The sequence below is a fragment of the Lutjanus erythropterus genome, chromosome 1 (genome assembly GCF_056507025.1).
Source record: "Lutjanus erythropterus isolate fLutEry1 chromosome 1, fLutEry1.hap2, whole genome shotgun sequence".
NCBI classification, from domain to species: domain Eukaryota; kingdom Metazoa; phylum Chordata; class Actinopteri; order Lutjaniformes; family Lutjanidae; genus Lutjanus; species Lutjanus erythropterus.
Genome location: NC_139317.1, coordinates 5032867 through 5057522, shown reverse-complemented (window position 1 = coordinate 5057522; position 24656 = coordinate 5032867). Strand labels below are relative to the sequence as shown.

At 40.5% G+C, this 24656-nt stretch overlaps 1 protein-coding gene across 1 annotated transcript in view; it reads left to right on the top strand.

Annotated features, from left to right (window-relative positions):
* Positions 1 to 24656, top strand: part of otog (otogelin) — a 72387-nt gene that overhangs the window by 30992 nt on the left and 16739 nt on the right. The window contains exons 21-36 of the mRNA XM_084728819.1: positions 914 to 1079; positions 2170 to 2244; positions 3397 to 3440; positions 3771 to 3939; positions 13118 to 13225; positions 13874 to 14012; positions 15307 to 15441; positions 15604 to 15750; positions 16046 to 16165; positions 16460 to 16576; positions 16952 to 17108; positions 17338 to 17364; positions 18369 to 18545; positions 21395 to 21673; positions 23214 to 23331; positions 23699 to 23778. Of these exons, the coding sequence (XP_084584945.1) occupies positions 914 to 1079; positions 2170 to 2244; positions 3397 to 3440; positions 3771 to 3939; positions 13118 to 13225; positions 13874 to 14012; positions 15307 to 15441; positions 15604 to 15750; positions 16046 to 16165; positions 16460 to 16576; positions 16952 to 17108; positions 17338 to 17364; positions 18369 to 18545; positions 21395 to 21673; positions 23214 to 23331; positions 23699 to 23778 (2058 nt within the window). The remainder of the gene's footprint in view (positions 1 to 913; positions 1080 to 2169; positions 2245 to 3396; positions 3441 to 3770; positions 3940 to 13117; positions 13226 to 13873; positions 14013 to 15306; positions 15442 to 15603; positions 15751 to 16045; positions 16166 to 16459; positions 16577 to 16951; positions 17109 to 17337; positions 17365 to 18368; positions 18546 to 21394; positions 21674 to 23213; positions 23332 to 23698; positions 23779 to 24656) is intronic.

Genomic DNA, 24656 nt, shown 5'->3' with positions numbered 1-24656 from the left:
GGGTTATTTTGGCACCAGGTTTTGGTTCTGCTGCATCGAGTAAGTCTGACATTGTTATAGCATTGTAATGTTAAATCAGTTGACTGTATTTCTAAGGTGTGCTGGAATAGTTCAGCTAACAAACTAATGCAAACTAGCATTTTAGCCATGCAGAGACATAGTTAGCGCTTTGTCTGAAAATACTGGGATCAAAGGTTCAAAAATCATTTACACTTTACCTGTATCTCTTTCCAGATTAGCAGCACAGTAATAAAGACTGTTCCTATGTTTATTTGTGCAACGTGACATAACAAACCAACAAAATATGTTCCAGATGCGACTCATAAATTGGTATAGTTGCATATAAACCCATGTGTATGCCAAATATTTGTAAGTTTTTGAAGTGGTAACATTTCATCAGTGAGAAAATATCTCCTGTATTGCTAAAGCTGATAAGGATATTAAAGAGGCTATAATCAATATTTTATATACATTTTACATACTGTATGTTGTGGTGGTTGTATCATAATCCAATCAAATTGTTGGATTATGATACAGCCACTGCAACACAGTTCCCTTTTATAGTTTCCCTGTGCTGGAATGAGTTACCGAACTCTGCAGAGTCGCTCTCAGTCTTTGGGAAAAGCTGATGAACATAGTAGAGCATTTAGCAGTTGAAGAGCTCGGGAGTTGGTAGAGACCAAAAACTGAACTAAAGGAGTGAGGATGTTGGACGAACACCACATTAAATGAATGATAATGTTGAATCAGTAAATAACCATTTGAAAACAAGTCACAACTTGTTTCTGCTGCCCTCAACAAACCTTTATTGCGGGTTTAAACATGATGATGGTGTGACAGTACAACAGTGCATTCAGAGACCACTGTAATATGGAGAACGTCTCTTATCCTTTAACACTGTGTCTCTCTGCAGCGGTCACCTGTCCTGCCACCATGCAGTACGGCACCTGCGTGTCGTCCTGCCAGCGCCGTTGCTCTGCCCTCTCTGTCCCGCAGCACTGTGGGGAGGAGTGTGAGGAGGGCTGCGTCTGCCCTCAGGGAACCTTCTACAACCATCGGACACACACCTGTGTGCACAGGTAAGGCTGAGAGGGGTGGAGTCTCCAAACAGAAGTAAATCAAGAAAATCTAGGTCAGATGACATTTACTTTTATAATGCAATACATTAAATACCGCTGTATCATCTACTGTTGTGTGACATTAAAATATATTTTTACCGTATTTAGACGATAAAACTGTGACATCCTTGCTGTCATTTTAGCGTAAAGTTCAGGAGGGAATCAGCGTCCTTCAGCTTTGGCTCCTGTCTTGTTGTGGAGGGATGTGAAGCCCCTTAAACGGCTAACGCTCTGGAGTCACTCCACCAAACAAATCCTCTCAAAGTGATATTTGTATCTGCTCTGAAGTTTAGGTCAGCCTTTAAGTGGAAAGCCTTGTATCTCTCCTGCAGACGCTACAGAGCCAGTGGACCTCAGTAATTGTGCTCCCCCCTTTCAGCCTGCTCTGCCCTAGAAGACATGCAGCTTAATTCCTCTTAAATGTCCCAGGTTTTTACATCCTAGTGCAGCGCGGTGCCTTACTTACCATGTGATAGAGTTACATCAAGGAATTCACCGTGAAACCCCCCTTTCATTCCCACTCGGGCTGGGGACGACACAGATATCTGATAACCAGTGAGAAAGAATTTGTAGTACAGAGGCCGATGTGTGGCGCTGGCCTATATGTTACAAAGCTTTCAGCGTCCGCTAAACACATTTTATCACAACGTAGATCCACTTTAACTTTGTGTTTTTGTGACAAGAATTTAGCCTAAACAGATTTAAGTTTTTTGATGGAGGTTCGATTGCACCTTAAACACCTTAAACACTGATTTCACCTCCTGAAGCCTGCTTATCTGTCCCCTATCAGCTTACCTGTAATACTCTGTTTAATGTAACACAAAGTCCTCTTTAACATAACTCTTTACAGGTGATGAACAAACTGAGCATCACTCAAAGCCTGATGTGTAGCTTTGGATTTAGGAGGTTTCTGAAGATCTTTAGACATGTAAATGCTCATACTGAGATTGAAATTACTAACAAGTGTTGCATCTGTCATATATGTGCATCAGTGATCAGAGTTTGTGTGTTTGTGTACGCTTTGTTTGTGTTTACTGGTGTGTTTTTTCAGGAGCGAGTGTCCCTGCAGTTTCCTCGGAGCGGATTACGAACCAGGAGATGTGATCATGACGTCAGCAGGTGTTCAGTAAGATCCTCCCCTCCGTCTCTGTTGTCCTCATCCGCAAATTTTCCTACATTTTACATACCATAACAAAAACACTGACAATAATGATAAGAAACTTTACGCGTATAACATCTTTTATACATGCACTAAGTGCTTCACATAAAAAAACATAGAATGAACATAAAAACAGGAATAAAATAAGATGAAAAATAAAATCCACTGGTAAAAATCCTCTTGATAATACTTGTAAAAGTAAGAGACTTGGAAATGGAGATGGAAAATAAAACCCGCTGAATAATAATAATTCAATTATAGTTAAAAATATATAATTAATTAATGATGATGATTACAGAAACACTTTGGAGTTAGTGAAGCTAATCCATTACTGTGGATGAGAAGGTACAACCACAACACAAAGCTGTCTGTAGTTTCCTGTTGTTGTTGTCGTCATTGTGGGTCAGATTTCCTCATGTTTCTTTAGTAACACTGACAATAACTCCTGTCAGTCAGAACCCTGACAAGCAGACAAAATGCTGCTCCCTTTGTAACATGACTTGACTCTGAATATTTGCTGTGACCAAAAGTAAAAGTCTGCAGCCTCATTAGTGCTCCCCAAGGACCAAGGGTGCAGATCTGATTACAACTTAGGAGGGGGGGGACCACAGAGCCTGTCTCAGAGTTTTACCAGTATGATCAATGCAACATTAGCCAGCAAGCTAACTTAACTAGTGAGATTCAAAAACACAGGATAAGATGTAAATATCCTTTGTGCAACCACTTATAAGAGTCTTGTTGCTATTGGTGTCCGTAACGATGAAGTCACTGGCGATGGAAAGTTGACTGGCCTTAAAGTTACCACCTTCTTCTCCCATGCTGTTCTCATGACCCTTCAGAGAATGAAATATATACTTTCAATTACATCATTTATTTAGACATAATTTAGGGGGGCTAACTTCACATTTTTTAGAAGTTGGGGAGGACTTGTCCCCTCCAGCTCCTGGGATCTTCACCCTTACCCTGCGAGGCAGCTGAATTTGCAATATTAGGTGAAAATTGTATTGTATTTCATTACATGTTTATTGATGTATTAACTTCCTGTTTAGTTTGTGTATTTATCTTCATCATGTATTGTCATCATCATCATCATCCTGTCTTCTCTTTATTTCCTGGCAGACTCTGTCTCAACGGTAAACTGGTGTCCCAAATAACAGACAGTGGTAAGTCACTGTCATCAGAAATATTCCTCCGTTCATTCTTCGTATTTCAACATGTCAAATTGAAGTGTATTATTCTGTAATGATCATAAAATTTATGTTTATACAAATGCATCATTTGGTTCAGTGGGTGAAAGTGACAACACAACAACACAATCACAGAAAAGAACATAACTATGGTAAAATAGGAGCCTTATACTGCTGTGGAAACAAAACATAGAAGGAATGGGATTAAAGAAAAGAAAAGAAAAATGGATGGATCAGGTGTAGCAGAGAATAATACTGAAGCTGGGAAGTGTTTGTCTTCACCTTCTCCTCCTCCTCCTCTCACAGGCAGCAGGTTGTGTCCACCTGGTCAGATCTACCAGAACTGCTCTGAGGGGGACGATGGCCTCCTGTCAGGAAGGGGCGTGGCCTGCGAGCGCACCTGTGAATCCTACCTGCTCAACCTCACCTGCTCGACACATGAGCCCTGCGTGGCCGGATGTACCTGCCCTCCTGGGTGAGTGATGCCTTGCACCAAAAATGTTATTTCTCCATCACTGGATACTGTAGCTGTACGAAAGCTCAGGACTTTCAGTTTTACAATGAAATAATTGAGTCAAGTTGAAATTGAATTTGCCAGTTTTTCTTTGTAAATCATAAATATCAATTTTGATAAATACAAGTTTTGATTATTAGTTATACAACATGACATCAGAAAAGGCAGCAGCTAAATTAGGTCATGATGGAAAAGATTAAAAAAACTGTTAACATTTAAAATCTGGCAAAAGCTAGCTAGCTTATATTAGCTTGTATGTATATGGATATATTTGTTTTTACTCCAGTGAATTTTATACAAGTTGATGGTTAAAATGGCTTTAAATCACATACTTAAATGTGTTAAAATTTAAATTTGTATTATATTTTGTTGTTATAGGTTGTCATTCAGACTGAAAACATTTTCTATTTTCATTTTACTTTCTTATAGCTTTGGGAAACACTGATTGACATTTTTCACCACTTTATAGACCAAATAATAATCAACTAATCAAGAAAATTATCAACAGATTAGTCAAGGATGAAATTAATCGTTTTTTGCAGCCCTAATTTTGATTTAACCAGTCAGTTCGCTTTAGATTAAAGGTACATTCTGCAGATCTACCTAGCCAAGTGTTTCAGCTGTACCATTTTCACAATAACAGCAGGGGTGCTTTATCAGATGACAAGTTTAAACCTATTTGATTAATAACAATACATTTATTTATCATGTAATTGTAAATTGTATTGTTTGTTAAATAAGACAGTAACTAAATTGTTGTACCTGATCCCATTTAAGGGTCACCCACAGACCTCTGCATGGGTCTTGGGTCATCTGTGCCCTTTGACCCCTCCCTTGAAGGCAGGGCTGGATTTATCACACTTTTTCTCTTCATAGTTCAGCTGTTTTTGATGTTCACTGATGCTGAGGTTCACTTTTGTCGGCCTGACATGTTTGCTGTTGAGTTGTTTGTGACCTGAGAGTTAGTGACTGGATGATAAAGATGTGGGAAGCAGTTGGAAAAATGTTGTTACAGAAACTTCCAAATGCTCCTCTGTGATTAGTCATCTTGATCAGGTATGAAGGCGTGCGCATGTATAACGGTGGCTCAGTCTGACCTTTCTCTTGGTAAATAAAGGTTAAGAGATGACTGTGTAGGTTTGGTGAAATCTAAATCTCTGAGTGGACCGGGCTGACTGTGTCATTGAAGCCGGGGTCAGCGGGGGGTCGGGCTGCAGACTGGTTAAAGACTCTCTAAAAATGTCACAAGAGCCAGGAATAATCCTCCATCCCTCCTCCTCCTCCTCCTCCTCCTCCTCCTCCTACCTCTGCAGGAGGATGGCGCTGGGTGAAGGATAAAAAAAATCCCTGTACCTGGTGGCGCTGGTTACCTGAGGGGAGGCAGGACCTCTTCATTTGGACATTGTAGAGACAGGAGCACAGCTTACATGGAGGACTTTTATAATTCTGATTATACTAACAGTCATGTTAGAGTGGAGGAGAACATGTGTTGAGATCTGTTGAGATTTAAACTTGGCAATGGCATGTATGTTTTGTAGTGTTCATTGCTTCTAGCGGCCATTTTTGGAGCAGTCTTAGATCATGTGTAGGAGACGAAAGTCCTCACAACAAGTGGACGAGGTGGACAGACATCATGGAGTAGATTACAGTCATCTGATCCCTGTAATCCTCGCTGGCTGTCGGCCTGAAAGGAGGGTTAAGTGGTTTCATTCTGTGACATCAACCAAGAGTCATCCTGATGACAATGTACACAGACAAGGGTCAGTTTAAACACATCCATAGATTATAACACTTTAACACAGATTATACAGCTGAGTCATGGCAGCTTTAAACCTGATAACAGAACCTTTATGTTTAGCAGTTTTTAGACATTGTCGCTAAAACACACTCGATATATAATTAATGATATTCTTGACCTTTCTCTTTCACCTAAAGGCAGAACTTACAGAGGAAGAAACACGAAGACAACGAGAATTTATGAGAGTAGTTGGAATTCAGTATATAATGGAGAATGCAAAGTAAAACAGCGAAAGACAAGAATACTGAGAAACATGCAGCTAAATGTACTTTTGAAGGCAAAATGTGCATATAGATTATATTAGTTTGAGATTCCATAAAATAATCAGAGATTCTATTAAAAGATTTATTAATACAGGTAACAAAAGATCCACCCACGTAAAATAAAAACACAAGATTAGGAGTTGATATCAATCTCAAACTGAAATATAAAGGAAGGTAACTCTTTATTTGAGTGGGGTGTCACAGCTTAAAAAACAGCAGCATTCACAAATGTGAATGTGAGCTATTTTCTAAGTGGGAACTTGCACAATATGGAAGGAGTCTTATGGCATTTTTAATAAATAATTATCATGAATCGTTTGTATTAGACACACAAGTGTTACCAAGAAAAAATATGAGTGGTTGATCCAAGGAGAAGAGGTCACAAATTTTGCGATGGAGATCATAGCTTTCAAATCAATGAGTTCATTTTATTTGGAGCCACACTGCTGGCAAGTTTAACAAAAATCTCCTCAATTAAAACAAACCCTCTTGTACAAAAACCATAAAACATCCATGTTTTAATTTATGGCCAGTTGAGCAGCATACAAAATACTGATTTTCTCACTATAACTCAGTGTTTACATGTAAAGGTTAATGGGCATTTTAGTTAAATAAATTCCACACAAGTGAGACATGCACCACCGTCATGAACCTTCCCGCCTCCTCGGGTCTAAAAATATGATCAGTTTCTGCCCGTTGTTCAGTGTGTCGTCTAACACATTAAACACAGTGACACAGAGAAAAGGTTAAGACGGATACGGAGACGCCCTGTAGTCATTTTCACCCTGCGTCACCTGCTCACCTCTCCGCTGTGATTCATTTATTCTTACTCGCCACATTAATCTGGATGACCTTTATTGTGACGAGGAGTCCCAGAATACCGGACATGGTACAAGTGTTTAATAATTCCCAGGAAACCTGATAGTTTGTGAACTAATTTTGTGGTAAATATGGACACAGAGAAATCATCAGGTCAGTGATGACAGCTGTGGTGATACGTGCAGTGACGGGTTCAGTCATGAGTCTGATCTTTAGAAACTTCTCTTTTTTTTCTTTTTTTTTTTTTTTTACAGTTTTGAGGAGAAGTTTTGTTATTATGGGTGTTTCAGTTTCTTGTGAAACACCCTGTATCCTGTAAGGCACAATTAGGCCTTGCTCTATCTCATGTAAGCATGAGCCAAAAACAAATACAATATCACCAAATTAGAAGCCAAGACCTCATTCTTGCACCAGAGTATTCCTCTTTGGCTTAAGAAGCACATTTTTCTCTTTTTTTTCTTTTTTTTTGGACCCACTACATTGTTGGCCCGCTGCAAATAAGCATATGTCTTCAACTTGCTGGCTTCAGTTTCTAAACCAGACAGCAGATGATAAGCAGGTGTTCCCTCTGTCATATTAATACTACACTTAGATGATTATCATGAAGACAGGAAAAAAAAAAATCCCAACTCAAAGTCAACTGCAAGGAATTCATCTGCAGCCGGACTTAAAAACCTCTAATGGGAAATAATTAGCCGAGGTGCTGACAGGAGAATCCATTGTGTTTTCAGTCACAATGGCACACTTTGTTTATGATCAAAATGTAGACCATTCATTCATTCCTCATTCTGAGACAATTAGAGCAGCTGAACTCATATGAACCTGGACTTTCAGGTGCAACACAGGACCGCACAGCATACCACAATCTGGTTTTGGTTACAGTACGTACATACTGTATAGTTATTTGTCTGTAGACCATCTTGAGGAAGTGTTATAAACAAAAGCAGAGTGATACAGTGCGGAACAAAGAAATATACAAAACAACCTCAAACCTCTTACTGAAGAGGTGAGGTGACTCGTGTGACATCAACAGCTAACTGGCATTTTGGGAATCTGAGGGTGATATTAGGTCCTAAAATAAAACCAGGGAGTTTATCTTTAATAACATTATTTCATACTTGCAGAATTAAAAAAAAATGTGGAGGAACTTTCAGGCAAACGTAAACTAAGAACATAAATCTTATTAAGGATGCCATCATTACCCTAACAGAGCACAAAGGTTGATGTGGTTGATGGATGGCTTCTCTTTCAAGTTCAATGCAAAGATAAATTAAAAGACTTTAATTACACAAACGCCGTTGATATGTCTATAGCAGCGCTCTCCAACAATAAAGAGCTTCATCAGTGGTTACCCGTGTTTGTCCTCGCCATTGCCTCACTTTCTTTTTACACTGTGACCAGCAGCTCTATAGGTCAGTGCGTCGGTCCACAAAAGTCCCCCATCCTTTGGTGGTCTCAGTTTACACACTGCAATTTTGCCATGGAGGTCAAGTGTGTGTGTGTGAAGGTGTGTATTTGTGTCACTAACTAGCTCAAGATTTTGTGGAAAGTTTGGCCAATGAGCCAAAGGACAGCTGACAAAAGGCGGCGTGGCTTTTAATTTATGAACAGGTCTTGGTACCATGGTCAAACTCATGTTGTCTGTTTGTCAAAGACTCTTGTGGGAGACATCACAGCCGTCAGCTGAGCTCCTTTTTCATTAGTGACTTACAGCCCTCTTCCTGTCATAACTCATGAATCATCAGCAGTAGATGTTTGGGAGGCATCTGTGGTTTCAGCAGAGTTGATTTTTTATTAGTTATGTTTTGCCTCGCTCCAATACTTTAGCCACTTCCCTTTTACAACTCTTGAACCAACAAAGACTCCTGTAACTGGCGTCATTGGATTTTGCAGAAAGTTCTTAATCCCACTCCTTTAACTTCAGCTGTGGAGGTCAAGTCATTGAATGTGTGTGAATGCATGCGCATGTAGATGTGTGCATGTGTGTACGTCACCATAGCTTGTCGCAGCTATACAAATTCACACTTGTGTGACTGTAATCCCTCCTCCGAACACCGAGTTTCTTTTTTCATCTGGAGCATCAGAAACTTATCTTGGAGACTTTTTTAAATTGATCATGCACATTTTCTGTAGCCTACTTTGTTGCTGTAGTTGCTTGCTTGTTCAGGTCTGGCAAACCAATCATTGCTGGTTGATGTTAAACACATCACTGGACTAAGCAGAGTCACTGGACTAACAGTGGATCATTAAAACCACCCAGAACATCACTGGCACACATCTACTGAGCACCAGTGATATCGAGGAGGTGAGGTGCCTGCACAAAGCCCAGAGGATGCTAAAAGACAACACCCACCACAGCCACAGTCTGTTCACCCTGCTGGCATCTGGCAGGAGATACAGAAGTATTCGCTGCTGTACCACCAGACTGAAGAACAGCCTCTTCCCTCAGACTGCGAGACTGCTTTGAATTGACAATGGAGACTGCAGCAGTACGTGTTAGTGCTTGTATGAAACATCAACATCATGTTCATGGCTGCCGACATTACCATAATCCTTAATACAATATTCATCATCAGTGACAGTCAACAACAATGTTCATTAAAAAAAACTCACTGCAGCAGGTACAAAGGATTTCCTGACTCTCTGAGAAGCACCTCACCATAACAAACATTATTCATGGGATGATCCTCATTTTGCAAAACACTCTTGAGCTCCCTACCCATTCTTCTCTCAATGACCACTTCTAGTGAGTCAGGGGTCCAATCAATACTGGATCCTGCCATCTTTATTCATTTACTGATCTTGTGTTTGTCCTCTGAGTTTAAGCCCCACCCCCAACAAACAACAGCCTCAGAAGAACACTAAATACTTTGATTAAAAAAACGTATGACCTGCTGACATCAAAAGACCAGAGCATCCTGATGAAAATCAGCCTGGACTGTGGTCCGTCCAGTGTCCTCTCTGCAGTCCAGCCTCTACAAGAACTCCAAGGTATTTACAGGAAGAAACCACCTCATTAGCTGCATCTTTAATCAAGACAGGAGCCACTGCAGTCTTTTTCTTTCTAAAAATCAGTGATAAGCTCCTTCGTCTTACCTGGATTTAAAATTAGCTGGTTTCGTCACACCATTTGACAATGCTTCTTACCTCCTGGTGGTAAGACAGGTGGTTGTCTTTTAAGATGAAACCAATTAGTGCTGAATCAACTTCAGCGTGGTTTGACGCATTGGGCTCCAGCTGAGGTCTGGATTCTCTGTGAGCATATGAAGTTGTGCCTTGTGTTCATGTAAATATAAAATATCAGCACCTCTTCTTACTTTTTCTTATTCTCCTACAAGTTCTTACTTCACTGCTTCACTGGCCTACTTTCCAGCACATGAAAATTTCCTCTTTTGTTATCTGGTATAATCAAACCTGTGAGCTCCAGTGCACAGGCTGGAACAACGCTGGCTGCATCGCAGACTGCAGTCGACCCGTTGCGCCGTCTGACTCGCCTGTCACCACTCTGTACAACTACATCTTCCTCTTTTACATTGTCTGATAGAATTAAACTTTAAAATGAGTTCTGTGTTTATGAGGATTTATTCATAATGTGCACGTAGGTCGAGAGAATGAGTGATTTTAGGATCTTTGATCAGAGTAATTGATACGGCAGCTTGGCGGGTGGATAAAGGAAGCTGTTAACGCCGTTTTATCTGGTTTGTAACTCTACTCAGATGAACCTGAGGTTTGTGGCGGGACTATTCAGTATGTCACTTCATTGTCTGCAGCCTCGCCAGTGGATATAGCTCAACCCTGGATATTACAAGATACTTATCAGCTTCGTCTCGCAGAGTGGAAGGCAAATGGAGGCGTCCAGACAAAGACTGTTTCTCTCTCTATCTCTGAGAATCCTAATTGTCTGGTTTTCTCATGTAGCTAACGAGTGTTGCCGCTTTTCATCCACAGTCGCCCACCCCTGAAACTCTCTGCCTCTTGTTTCCTGGCATCGCTCCGCTCTGGAAGCCAACCTGCTTTGGCTCTGCCTCTGTCGTTCTGTTGGCAGAGGACAGTCCTCATATCTGGATTAGAGATGAACACAGGAGCTTCAAATGATGATTATGCTATAACATGATAGCATCCTGTTAGCCCACAGTTCTTGAATAATAACCAACATTTGTTCCAAATTAGACTGCATGGAGTTATGAGGCTCTTTTATTGGCCTATTGATGATGTAACAATTCAGTCAGCTTATTCTTACTCTGACTGACTTTACAGTGCAGATCTTCAGATGCTTTCTCAACTAACTCATCTGGTCTGGACTCTGGGAGTCTCCAGTTTGTTCTGAATCAAAACCGCAGGTGTAAAACCTCCCCTGGGCCGCAGTCCACACCAAACAGCTGAACCTTGGACCAACCCGAAAGAGGTGGTATCAATCCGGATCAAGTTGAAACCTGGTTCAGATCATTTCTAGTGTGAAAACATTTTTTAGATGGTTTGGACCAATTTCACAAAGTTCTGGCAGGCTATCATCCGAGCTAGAAAAAGGAAAAACAACAAATAAAAAAGTTGCACATGTGAAGAGGAGAAGACCAAGTGTTTAATTGACTTTTGAGTCAGACTTCACAGAATCAGTTGGAAAAAAACTCACAAAAACTCCAGCATTTTTCAGTTATTTTCCGAGAGGATGAGAGAGAGAGGAATTGAACTGAGTTGACAATAGACAGAGACAGAGCTCACAAAGGTGACGACAGCAGGACGTAGGTGTGTCCTCTACAGGTCTTTAGTGCGCTCACATAATTGCAATGTGAAACCAAAACTAACCGGACCAACGTGAACCCTGGTTCAGACTTTCAGGTGTGAAGGCACCCTAAAACTACTCGGTGAATGTTAGGGAATGATTGGCTGATGATGTCTGACTGGACGCAGCCTGTGGTCTCTGTTGTCATGGTCACTAGACTTGAGACACTTAATTATTATATATTATATAATTGTTTTTTGTTAATTATTGGGCAAAAACTGCAAAATTCTCTGGTTTGCAGCTTCATAAATGTGGGAATATAATGAGAATTTGTTGGTTCTGTCTTTTTTGGACTGTTTTGCAGACAACGTGGTGAATTTGAAATTCTGACAGACATTTTTGTAATGATGTGTCATCATGTCACATTTAATGCATTCAATGTAGAGACATTTTGCACTGGTTGACATTAGAGCTACAGCGATTAGACGATTAATTGATTGGATCGCAAATATGATTGAAATGACAGAATCAGTTAATCGTTTTGAATCTTTTTTTAAAGAATGTCTAAATTCTCTGATTTCAGATTCTCAAATGTGAATATTTTCTGGTTTCTTTACTCCTCTCTGACAGTAAACTGACTATTTTTGGGTTGTGGACCAAACAAGACCATTTCTTGGGCTTTGGAAAGCAATGATCAACATTTTTCACCATTTTTTGACATTTTATTTTATCTATAAAATAATCAACAGATTAATTAAGAATGAAAATAATCATTAGTTGCGGCCCTGGTTTAAATGTTTGTGTAGTTTAACAGTATCTTCACACTTGATTGTTTGCAGCAGCCTTTCAGGTCCATTTGTTGTCATATTGTGGATGTGATAAGCGATGCATCTTAAAAAAAATCTTTGATAGGCAGTACTGAATGTGGCCCTGTGTGGAGAATCTACCCTGATGGGTTCAGTCTCTTTAACTTTATCTCAGACAAGTTAAGAATACAGGGAAAGATGTAGTTGATCCTGGATATGATCCCAAACCATTTTGCCTGATACCGATCCAATACCAGTAAAAGTGTAAAATACTGCTAACCACTGTTGTATGGCCTCACTCAGTAAAAAAAAATGCTGTGCAGGATGCTGCAGGGTTCATAAATTATGTGATGTTAGGGTTAGAGTTGCATTGACTCATGTACTACACTTTAGGCTGTATCAGAGGCATTTCTGCTTTTGGAGCAAACTGTTCCCTGTAGTTGGTTTGATTATACTTCCAAGTGCGGTTCTCTTGTTACAGAAATGATATGTTTTTAGCTATCTTGGTAAATGTTACTGTTGAATGTGCACAAACCAAGCAAACTGAAATCTTGTTCGTTGATGTTTGAACATGCCCTGTGTAAGATTAATGAACTACAGTTGCAGGATTTAACCCATGCATCGCCAGAATCTGTCGATCTCAAACCACCACATCCAATCTCCATTTTCCATATCAGTAAAAAGAGAACTTTAGGATGTTTTGTCCTTTAACAAGTTTGTCTTTGAACCCCAGCTTCCTGAAACATGGAGATGAGTGCTTTGAGCCTGCATCCTGCCCCTGTTTATGGAAAGGAAAAGAGTATTACCCCGGCGACAGAGTCTCCTCCCCCTGCCATCAGTGGTAAGTACATTTTTTCTTTATTAAACTTTATTCATTAAATTAAAACATAATGTCTGGTGTTCCCACTGGATCTTTAATTTTCCTTCTTTCCCTCAGTGTGTCTGTATCCATCATGTCATAGTGGACTAATTTGTATCACCCTCACCAATCATCTGCCAACAATCAAATCTGTCAGATTTAAGACAAATCTCCAGCAGCGTTGCTAATTTTTCAAAGTCAGATTCACCTGAGAGGGCAGAGTCCTGAGATTGTCAGAGCAGCGAAAGTGGCCACCTGATATCCATAATTCTCGGTTATCACAGGACAGAAAAAGGCCTGGAAAACAGAGCGGGCCCTTGTATGACTCTTTGATTCCCTCAGCTTCAGTCTGTTCATGGCTGGTGAAAGGAAACACTCTCCCAGTGATCTCAGTCATTCTCCCATCCTTCCATTTCTTCTTCAAGCCATAGCCAGCGACGAAGACGTAGATGACAGCCTAATAGCGCAATGAGCGGTGATTCAGGCCTTTGACAATTCACCGGCCACTTTTCTGCCTGCGGTAAACCCGAGGCTCTCGACAAAAGGAGGCCATTAGAGATGAAAAAAACGTCCTCGCACTAAGTGGGAACAAGTTGATGCTGAATCACTGAAGCTTTGCTGTCTTTGTAGTGTTTGCCAGCACGGGACCTTCCAGTGTGTGTTTCAGCCATGTCCGTCCATGTGCATGGCCTACGGTGATCGCCACTACAGGACCTTTGATGGGCTGCTGTTTGACTACGTCGGTGCATGCAAAATCTATCTCGTAAAGGTATTCAAAGTTCTTATTTATAGCAAGAGAACCATATTACACTAACAACATAGGACTTTCACAGCATCACTCACTCTGTTTGTATTAAACTATAAAGAAAGACCAGTAAAAGACAAAGGACAACACAACAAATGAGGAGAGTGAAATTTACAATGTTCTCGAGCAAATTCATTTTAGTTCATGAGCCACGTATGGGTCCAATTTGGCAATAAAACTAGTAAAAGAATTGCATATTAACCTATAAAGGACAACAAGGGTAAGCTTAGCTAAGCTAAGCTAACCACGCATGTACAAAACAGATAATGAACAGCCTGTGTTGAAAAATAAGCACAATATGTCTTAATTTTTTCCATATTCAGTCTTTTGTCATTACATGTTAAGAAATAGGAACTGGTCCATTTTCCTCAGAAAACCTTTGTGTCCACTTTTCTCCTTTTTGACAAAGACATTTTCCACTGGTGGCTCCTGCATGAACACTAGTCTACAATCAGCAGTGTTGTGTCATGTAGTGTGTACATAAGCACGTGGGATCTGTAATAGTGTATCCAGCATTGGGCCTGCCACCAGCGTGCGCATTTTATTGAAAAAAATGGAATTGATGACTTCTCTGCAGTTTTAACACTTTGCAAGTCATCTAGTGGTCCAATGCGTTTGTCATACGGCTCTACGTTTGACATCCTGGCTCCAGAGTCCCTTTAAATAACTTAAAAAAAATGCTTAAATGTTTCAAGTTTTTGTGGTATTGTAGTATTCTTAGAATCTCATTGTCTCCTGTTTTTATTTGCAGTATTATCTACTTTTAGTATCCTAATTTTGCCTTAAAAATAGAAAATATATTTTAAAAATGTTATTTTTAATGGTAAAATGTAAAAAGGACCTCAATCTGGTCGGCAGCAAAATTAACACACAGCTGATTTGTCGCTGATTTCTTCTTACTGGGCTAAAAGATAAAAAATAGAATAGTATGAAACCACTGGCAGGAATGTGTATTGCTTCAGCCCTGTGTGCATGTGAGAGAGAAACAAAACAGCTCTGTGGTGCTGCTAGAAGTCAAAACCACACAGAGTCTTTAAATGCAGCAGCAGAGTAAGCTATTCTCTCCTTTTTTTAAAGAAAAGTGAAAAAAATGACTTGAAACAAAACAAACTTACTGTGAAGCAAGCTTCCATCACTTTCTATACATTTATAAGTTTAAATATATTATATAAGGTTTAGCGTTAGCAGCATTTCTCAGCTCTTAAGACTTTGATAGTTTGTGTGTAGTTTGTGTGATTGTGTTTTCTGTCCTCCACAGAGCAGCGCTGATGTGATGCTCAGTGTCGCAGCTGAGAACGTCGACTGTTTCGACAGCGGAGTCATCTGCAGGAAGTCTCTGCTCATCAACATCGGAAGATCCTTTATAGCGTTCGATGACGAAACAGGGAAGCCAGTAAGTCACCGTGACAGTATGGTCTGTATTTGTTGTTTAATGCAGGTTACTAGCAGCAAATGTGCAGCATAGTTTCATGAAATATCTGGATCATATTTAAGTCACCTCAAGAATAACATTTGAGAATATTTAAGTAAAATTGAACTTCTCTGTCCACTGCAGAATCCATCCAGTGTGATTGACAGGAAGCAGAGGATGTTCATCTGGCCGGCCGGATACTTCACGGTCGTTCACTTTCCCGAGGAAGATGTCACCGTCCTCTGGGACCGAAAGACCACCATCCACATCCAGGTCGGACCTCGCTGGCAGGTAAGACGCAGGTTCAGCACCTTTTTTGATCATTTAGTTTGGAGCACTTATCTGACCCACCACCTGCAGCTTCACTGGTGGTCAGGGGCTGTATTGCATTGTTAAACACATCCATCTTGTTCTTTTTCATTCTATTATTCTCTTATCAGAATAAAGATAACAGTGATTTCACAGTTTGGTAAACTCTGACCGTACAAATGGAACCTTTTAAGAGGATATCATATTCAGGATGTGATGGTATTAAGTGGATCTTAGTTTATAAAAAGGTTCTGGTTAATGTTGGTGATGTGTTCAGGGGAAGCTGAGCGGGCTGTGCGGGAACTTCGACATGAAGACGGTGAACGAGATGAGGACACCCGACAACATCGACTCCCCGACTCCGCAGGAGTTTGGAAACAGCTGGACCGCAGCAGAGGTGAGTGAAACATCACCCATCAACCTGTTTTTTAAGTTAGAGAAAAAAAACTAGTTCCTGTCATGTGTCTGTTTGTTCCAACACTTCACTGAGGAATGATGTGACATGATGTTAATGGCAGAACACCAGAAATACCAATGATGAGAAGCTTGTTATTTAATCGCTGTTTTTTTATCAGATCATCACCGGAAAACTCCCTCAACCAACAAATTACCCCAGACAAGACTTTTCAGACTACTTAACCTCTAATAAAAAGTTGCAATTCAACACCTCTGTGTGTTTGTGTGTGTTCAGTGTGTGAACAGTCCAGATATCAGACACCCCTGCAGCCTCAGTCCGCTCAGAGAGCCTTTTGCAAAGCGTCAGTGTGCCGTCCTGCTCAGTGAGGTCTTCCAGGCCTGCCACCCGGTGGTGAGTGACAGTACTGCAGCAGCAGCTGCCCTCTTTCCTGCAGTTTGGACTCTGTGGAGTGTTTCCTCTCATGAAACTCACCTGTCAAACTGCTCATTTCCATCTGAATGTCTTTTATAGTTCATACATGACTTTAATATAACCCAAATATATGCTGTTGTTAGTAGTTGTTAAATTTTTCATGTCATGTAATAATCTTGGGAGTATCAAACATTTATCCCTTCGGCTTAACGGGTCTAAAATATATTAAATAGATCAGATAAATAATTAGGTTGAGTATGACTTTAGAAAGCTGTTGATCCTGCCTTTTAAGTCCTTTTTATCCTTGAGGTTTTTGTAAGAAGGGTGGTGAAAGTTGTTTTTCTTTGTATTCAGGTGGATGTTACCTGGTTCTACATGAACTGCCTGGCGGACACGTGTTCCTGCAGTCGTGGAGGCGACTGTGAATGCTTCTGCACCAGCGTGGCGGCGTACGCCCAGCGCTGCTGCCATCAGGGCGTTACGGTCGACTGGCGTTCCCCATCTCTGTGCCGTAAGTTGGAATGCAGGGAGTGAAAAACTTACATGTTCATATAAATCTGAAGCCAGTAACCTATAATAATAATCATAATAATAATGATTATAATGACAATCATTAACCATTAATAACATTGACAGCTTAGAAATCCTAAAATAAATACTGTATGCCTCATTAAAAGAGATACTTAGGTTGCTTTTATTAGTATTATTGCTATTAACTGTCTCTGTGCTTCTTTCTGCAGCGTATGATTGTGAATTCTACAATAAAGGTATGATAATCTCTGCCCACTGACCTGTTTTTAAGTTGTTTTTCTTCTCTGCAGCAGATTTAAATACCACTGTGTGATACAATAATGCTACACTACAGCAATGTGACAAATAGAAGAACTAAATTAGACTTAATCATGTCTGATCAATTAATAGGTTTTCCACAGTATCACTCACAGTATTTATTAGTGTGTTACAACAGTTATTTAGATCAGAGTTTCTCAAAGTTTTGATGACTGAGTACTAATTTAGGGAGCCAGCATAAAGTAACATAGGTAAACCCATAACCTTGTTACAGGATTTGTAATCAGTGTCAACCATGCAGTGTTTTTCCTGTGGTGGCTTTTCCGTCATTAAACTGCTGAGTTGTGCACCAAAACCAAGTAGAATGTAATTCCCACAACACTTGCAAGGTGCCACTAGCTGCCTTGCAACCGAACTGTCACTCCTAACCTGACAGACGCTTGTTGTGGCAGCACAGTTGGATGCGGTCGTGTATTAAATGTTGACTATTGAAAGAGAAAGTATTGAAATGTAATGCATGTGTCATATCAGATTTAGAGTTTGAACAGAATGTTTCTGATGGTCGCAGAGCAGGCCGCACTTTGAGAAACAGTGGTTTAGATGCTGTTGGAATGCAGGAAGTGTCTCTTTCTTGTCAAACTTGTGTCCATGACTACTGGAGGGAGTGGGAGTTGAGACACTTGCATACGTGCACCATTGCATGTTTACTGAAATAATTAAAAAACACAATGTAATGCTGTGTTTTTTAGGTTTTAGCTTCTTAACTGGATGTCTTTTTGCTTCCAGAGAGTCACTGGTGGATGTTAAAAGTGTGCATGACACTACCCCATGATGATGTAACTCTGATAAAACAACACAAAACAAAAAAATAAGTATGGTTTGCAGAAGGAAGCTGTGATGTAAAGTATATGGGATTTGTTGTATGTGAGCAACACTGTGCAACAACACTGACTGCTGCTCTAACATGGCCTCCTGTGTGCAGTTCTGGGTAAAGGTCCCCTCAGGCTGATCACCTTCAGGGATCGGACGACCACGTTGGCAGCCAGCAGGTCCAGCGGCTCTGTGTTCCTGCAGCGGAGCAACGTCAGCTCCACCGCCGCCCCTGGAGTCCTCTCGCAGTTCATGATGACCCCGGGCCTCAGCAGAGCCCGACCTCACGGTGAGTTACTTCTGTTCACACTGCAGGGTTCGACGTCACCGACAAGAGCTGACTCTGACGTTGCTTATTTCCAATGCACAGCACTCTCTCCGCGGTCGTCTTCTCCATTTTTGGCTTTTGTCAGCTGTCAAAAAAGTGCAAACAAAATGCAACTTAAAAGTTTATAATGAGTTTTCAAAAGATTCTTGTTTTTTAAAGCCTACGTTTGCTGATGTGTCTTAGTTCTCTCCCTGTGGGCTTAAATGCTGAGGAAAACTGAGTAGTGGAGATTTATTTTGTGTCACTAGAAACACTATTTTTAAAACAAAAATTGGATTTAATCAGCATTTCTTAACTTGACAAGAATCAGGAATCAAAAGCACTTAGACAACTCTGATCAGTATCTTGTTTTTACCACGAACGTGTTTGTTTTATCCACATGTATGAAAAAATTAAACCATTAATCAAACCACTCACTCATACTTTAGCAGTTTGAATTAAAATAAAGGTCTCTCTCTACTCTCCATGGAAAATATAAGGCCAAACTCCCTTTAAGAAAAAAGACATATCAACTATTCCTTATGTATTTCTGTAGAAACTGCATTTTGGATTTTCTTGCCTCAACTCCCTCTCAGCTGCTGTTGGTGGGCCGCAATATTTTAGTGGGACTGAGAGGCGACCTGTTTCAAAAATTAAGATTTATCACTAAAATAAGTGCTTGTGGTTGGATCAGATACAGATGAATTTCCTGTTTGATGCTGTAGAGGGTGCACCTGCCTTCTGATAATATTAAATATGTTTGAATATCTCGGCAAAAGGTCTTGCTTTTGTTATATTCTTTCAATTTATATTGATATTTGTTGCAGGTATTTTAAAATTCATACTCCAAAGAAGGTCCCCATGGACATAAATTCGAAATGTAACTGATAATTGAGAATTCATAATTAATTTTTGTTGAAATTCCCTTGAAGGAGACCTTAAACATCATGGAAATGTCCTTCAAATGTATGTGGCCCTGAGTGTGGGAACCCTGTGGTTAGCTGAGAGGCTTCATAGTTTTATTTTACACTCATTTGGTGTCACTGTAGGACAAAAAAAAAGAAGTGTCTGCTTTACTAATGCAGGATACGGTAGATGCAGTATCGTTGCATGAAAGGGAACTTCTGTAGTGGAGTTTGGGAAAGTTTGATGGGTGTGTAGATACCGAAGTGATATGTTTTCCCGTCAGCAGAATACGGAGGGCTGCTGAATGAGACAGCAAAGTTTACTGTATCTCTGCAGGATTGTGAGAAATCAGTAGGAGGTTAGTTCCTCTTACCGTAGTGACAAAATGGGTCATCTCCTTCCATGAAAGGTTGTCTTCACTGTTAGAGGAAACCAACAGATAGGATGTGAGCTGCAGTGTCCATTGTGGACGTGGTTTGGACTCTTTGTACATCCATCCACTGTGATCTTCTCCCTGAGACAACATCAAAATCTGAGTTAAAAAATGCTAAAACCCTCTGAGAGAAACTCTTTACTGTGTAAATCACTGTGGGTTTGTCACTCGCAACACCTCTCACAAATAATATTACTTTGAAAAATTTATGTCAGCTTGCAGCTTAGTCTGACTCCCCAAAAGTAGACTGTGGGTACTGGTCTGCCATTGTCTGCTAATTTCATGCAGCACTCACTAGCAATCACTATTGCTAAGGATTTCTGAGCTAGCAATGTGCACGCTGAAAATGTCACATTACTCTAACCCTAACCTGGTTGCTAATGGTATGAATGTAAACAAGTGAGTTGCTGTTACCTTTCCTTTTTCAGGAAGTCAGTCATTTTGATGCCCTGGCTCACCTACGCCTGCAAATCTTCCACCAAAACAAGTTTCCTTCTGACACGAGTTAGCAGGGGAATTGTCACTGTATCCTGGGCTTTGCGCCGCCAAAGATAACTGTGATTGGTTTGAAGAAATACAAGCAAGCCAGATGTTTTTTTCCCCGTAGAAGAATGATAAGACCTTTCTTCCAGCGCTGGCACCGATGTGGAGATAGATCCAGCTCTTTGAGAACAGATAATCTGAGAATCAGAGTTTCAAGTCGTTGTTCTCCGACCAAACGCCAGACGGTCGGCGGTCTCCTCTTCCTCTGTTTCCTCTGCATTCAACAGTGTTTGGAACGATTTGAGCGTCCCAGTGAAAACACTGATGGATGAGATGGACTTCCATTGACTTCCAGTGGCAGAGGAGTTCAGAGATCAGATTGCCGAATGCTAATATGGCAACCTGAGCTACAGGCTGGACAGCAGGCCAAGACTGGAACAGGCTGGTCTCACCACTTACTGCGTGTGAGCTGCCATACTGCTGTGCTCTGGATCCTTTTCAAATTCATCCCACAATAAAAAGCCCAGAATCATCACTGTACAAGACATTTTCTTTTTGTCTTGTCTCTAACTTTTAGTCATTATTCATATGGCAATTTGCTGAATAATGATTATAATCAGCAAATATCAACATAGAACCCAAAAGAAAACAGCGCAGAACATAAATATGAGCTTCAGAAGCCTTAAAGTGCTGCATTAACTTCCGTCAGTCTCTAGAATTTGATTTCCTCTCCTGGGTCCTGATGATGCAGGATGACAATCACCACAACCATCCAGTCAACAGTTACCTGTGATTCTGTGTAACTTCTTGTTTACTTATATTGTTTTAAAGTCAGTGTGAACACAACCAGACCAGAACTAAAATGCAACAACTTATAATTTTTTCCTTTGGTCCGGGACAAATGAACCAAGCTACAGGTTTGAAAGCAACGTTAAACATCTCATTATCTGCTTTCATCTTCCTCTGGATTCTGGTGTACTGATCAATCATTTGATTTTCCTCTACACAGACACATCGCGGGTTTCCTTTGAGGCAGCGGACAGACCGAACTACTTCCTGTACGCGAGCCCCAGCGGCCAAGTGAGGCTGGCCAAGTGGGAGCAGAGCGAGGCATTCTGGGACGGAGCCACCTTCGTCCTGCACAGGAATACCTGGATCCCCGGCTACGACTCCCTGGAGTCCCATGCCAAGCCCGGCTTCTTCCTGCACGCCACGCTGCCCCGCCTCCACTTGCTCAAATACAGACACAGCGACAGCTTCCGCAAGGCCACGCTGTTCAGACTCACAGGTCGGCAGCACTGACATGACCAGCGAGCAGCGAATGCATCACACACACTGCTCACCAAAAGCCAGGGGTTACTGAGGTTGCGGTCACACTGAAAATATCAGACTTTTCCAACAGTGAGAGTGACAGAACAATTGTGTTGCCATGACGACAGGGACTAAAAATCTAAGTAAACAATGACACAAAATCAAGATAAAAATAATGGAAATAAATTAGAATACAATTAAGATGTTTTGGCTCAGAAATTCTTGCAGAATTTTGAGCTCAGTTTCTGCCTTTTCCCCGAGGGTGTTGGATAATCTGGATAAACTGTTCCCCCTGTGAGCCGTGTTTTATTCTGGGCTTTTATTTTTTAAGCCTTAGTCAACCATCAGTGAGGTTTCAGGCTGTGCTCCAGGTTCAGCTGGTCATCAGCGCTTTGCTCTGGGGTCAAAGGTCAAGACCAGTGACTCCTCTGCCTGCATACTCTGCTCAGAGCGCAGCCAGGCTCATCACTGATGCTAAAAATACAGCAGCATTTGTGTTAGTTAATGGAAAAGTTGTAGGAGCCAATAGCAGATTGGATTTCCTGCTGACAGCAGTGAATGCCGCACGCATTCAGAGCGAGCGATGAGGTCCAGACTTTAGACGGACACTAATGGCTTTCTAAGTTCATCACATTACTGCTCTGTGAAAACATTTGCGGGTCCTTTTCAGCCAGTCCAGATTAGTAACATGATCTACTTTCACATTCAACTTTTCCTGCAGATCGAGGCGACATCAAAGTGATTTTTATTTTATGAGCAGTTTAATTGAGACTACCAGATTTTTTTTAACCTGTTTGACTCTGCTGCAGACCCAGAGAGGGGTCCATTATTACACACTCATGTATTGTTGCAAAGCTTTGTTCAAAACCTTATTTTAAATTTGAATCAATTTTAAAGAAAATTACAAAGAAACCAAATGTGTTATGTGTATCAGACAACACACATCACATCCAGAGTATTTCCATTTGATGCAACCTTTAAAAACCTCACGAGATTGCAGGGATAACACTCCTTAGATCAGTTTGTTTCTGAAGATTTATAAGTTTTAAATCTGAAATTTTGTTGATGTGAAAGCTTCTTAGTTAAGTAGCACAGAGCTGGTCTTGGATCAAGACTAAGTTTGTCAAAAGTATTGATACTTGAATACTTTTTTGATACCAAAGCCTACAAATCTAATTACCCAAGAACAAAGAAAAACAGAGATGAGTGGAAAAACCTGTGAGCAGTTTTCTTATTTTACCCATGTGTACGTTTTAAAAAGCATTGTAATTTATGTCTGCATCTGCCATTGGGCCATCATGATTAAAATGAACAGAATAATATGTTCATTGAACTATAGGACAGATTGTTTTCTACAGTTAGGTGGAATATATATCAGCATATAGCGACAAAAAAAATCCAGTATCATTCATTCGTAGAAGTTTTATACATCAACTGCTAAACAAAACCATATTTTGAGACGTAACAGTAATGTGCGCTTGAAGTAAAAGCGTTAAGAATTGTGTTTTTTCCATCAGGCCCCATCCCAGACGCCCCGCCTGCTCCTCGGTGTCAGTGGAGGTACGACTCCTGCGTCGTCCCCTGCTTCAAGACCTGCAGCGACCCGTCAGCTGAAGCCTGCGTCTCCATCCCTCAGTGAGACCTCTGACATTTTCTGTAACTCACAACACAACTCAGACAGTTTATAGATGAGTCTCTGCCGGACATTTAATTTCACAATTAGATATATTTTTTATTGTTTAAATTAAACATTAAAAAGTGCAATGAGGATGTAATCAAGGTCATGTAAACAGAGTACAGATATATATAGGAAAAGTCCAAATAAGTAAACTCTTCCAGTCTAACTGTGATTTCATCAAGAAACATGAAACATGAGCTTTATTGTGCAGTGGAAGTAACAAGACTACACATCAATAATCGCCCTAGTAAAACAGAAAATACTGTGGATCTTTCTGCTTTTCTTTGAAAATGTTTTAACATATTTGTGTTGCTCTCTGTGCAGAGTGGAGGGCTGCCTTCCTGTCTGCCCCCCTCACATGGTCCTGGATGAGGTCACCCGGCGGTGTGTCTATGTTGAAGACTGTTAGTATCCCCCTGATTGCTTTACTTCAGATCTTAAACTTATTTCTTGGTGGAACACAATGTTGTGTAGTTGTGTTGTTGAAGCAAGGGTTAGACAGCGAGGGAGGGAGGGAGGGAGGGAAGTGAGCCCTAAAGTAATAACTAAACTAGACTCAGTGAGGAATTTAAAAGAAGAAATGACACAATACCCTTAAGGTGTTTACTGTACTGTTTTCTGGCTCTATCATTACATAGACCTGGCTGTGTGTTGTCAGGTTTAGAGATTGTTAAGTAAAAAAAAAAGCAGGTAAGAGCATGTAATGATTCATGACTGATTTGTTCGTAGTTTTTCAAATTTTAACCCGTTATCTTTAAATTTATTTTAAGGGACAGTTCACCCCAAAATACATGTTTTTTTTTCCCTGTAGCGCTATTTATCCATGCAGGCTGTTTCAGTGTGAGTTGCTGTGTTTCGGAGATGTCTGCCTTCTCTCAGATATAATGGGACTACATGGCACTGGGCTTGTAGTGCTCAAAGCTCCAAAAAATACATTTGAAAAGCTCAACAGCAATGTCTTTCTTGTCTTTCAGAAACTGCAACCCAGTTACTCAAGATAATCCAACCCTGTCTCACAGCACAGAAGGAAGTGTGCATATAACTGATATCTCCAAAACTCTGCAACTGACACCAAACCACTTACTATGGATATGGAAAATGTATATTTTTTGATTTTGTGGGAGAACTGTACCTTTAATCTCTTGCAGCACCATTGAGGTTGGAATCATCTCTTGCTGGCCACAATAGCAACACAAAAAGTTTCAGACAAAAACAATTCATTTAGATATAATAATACTAAAACAGATAGAACAATATCAAAAATGACCAAAGCACAGAGATG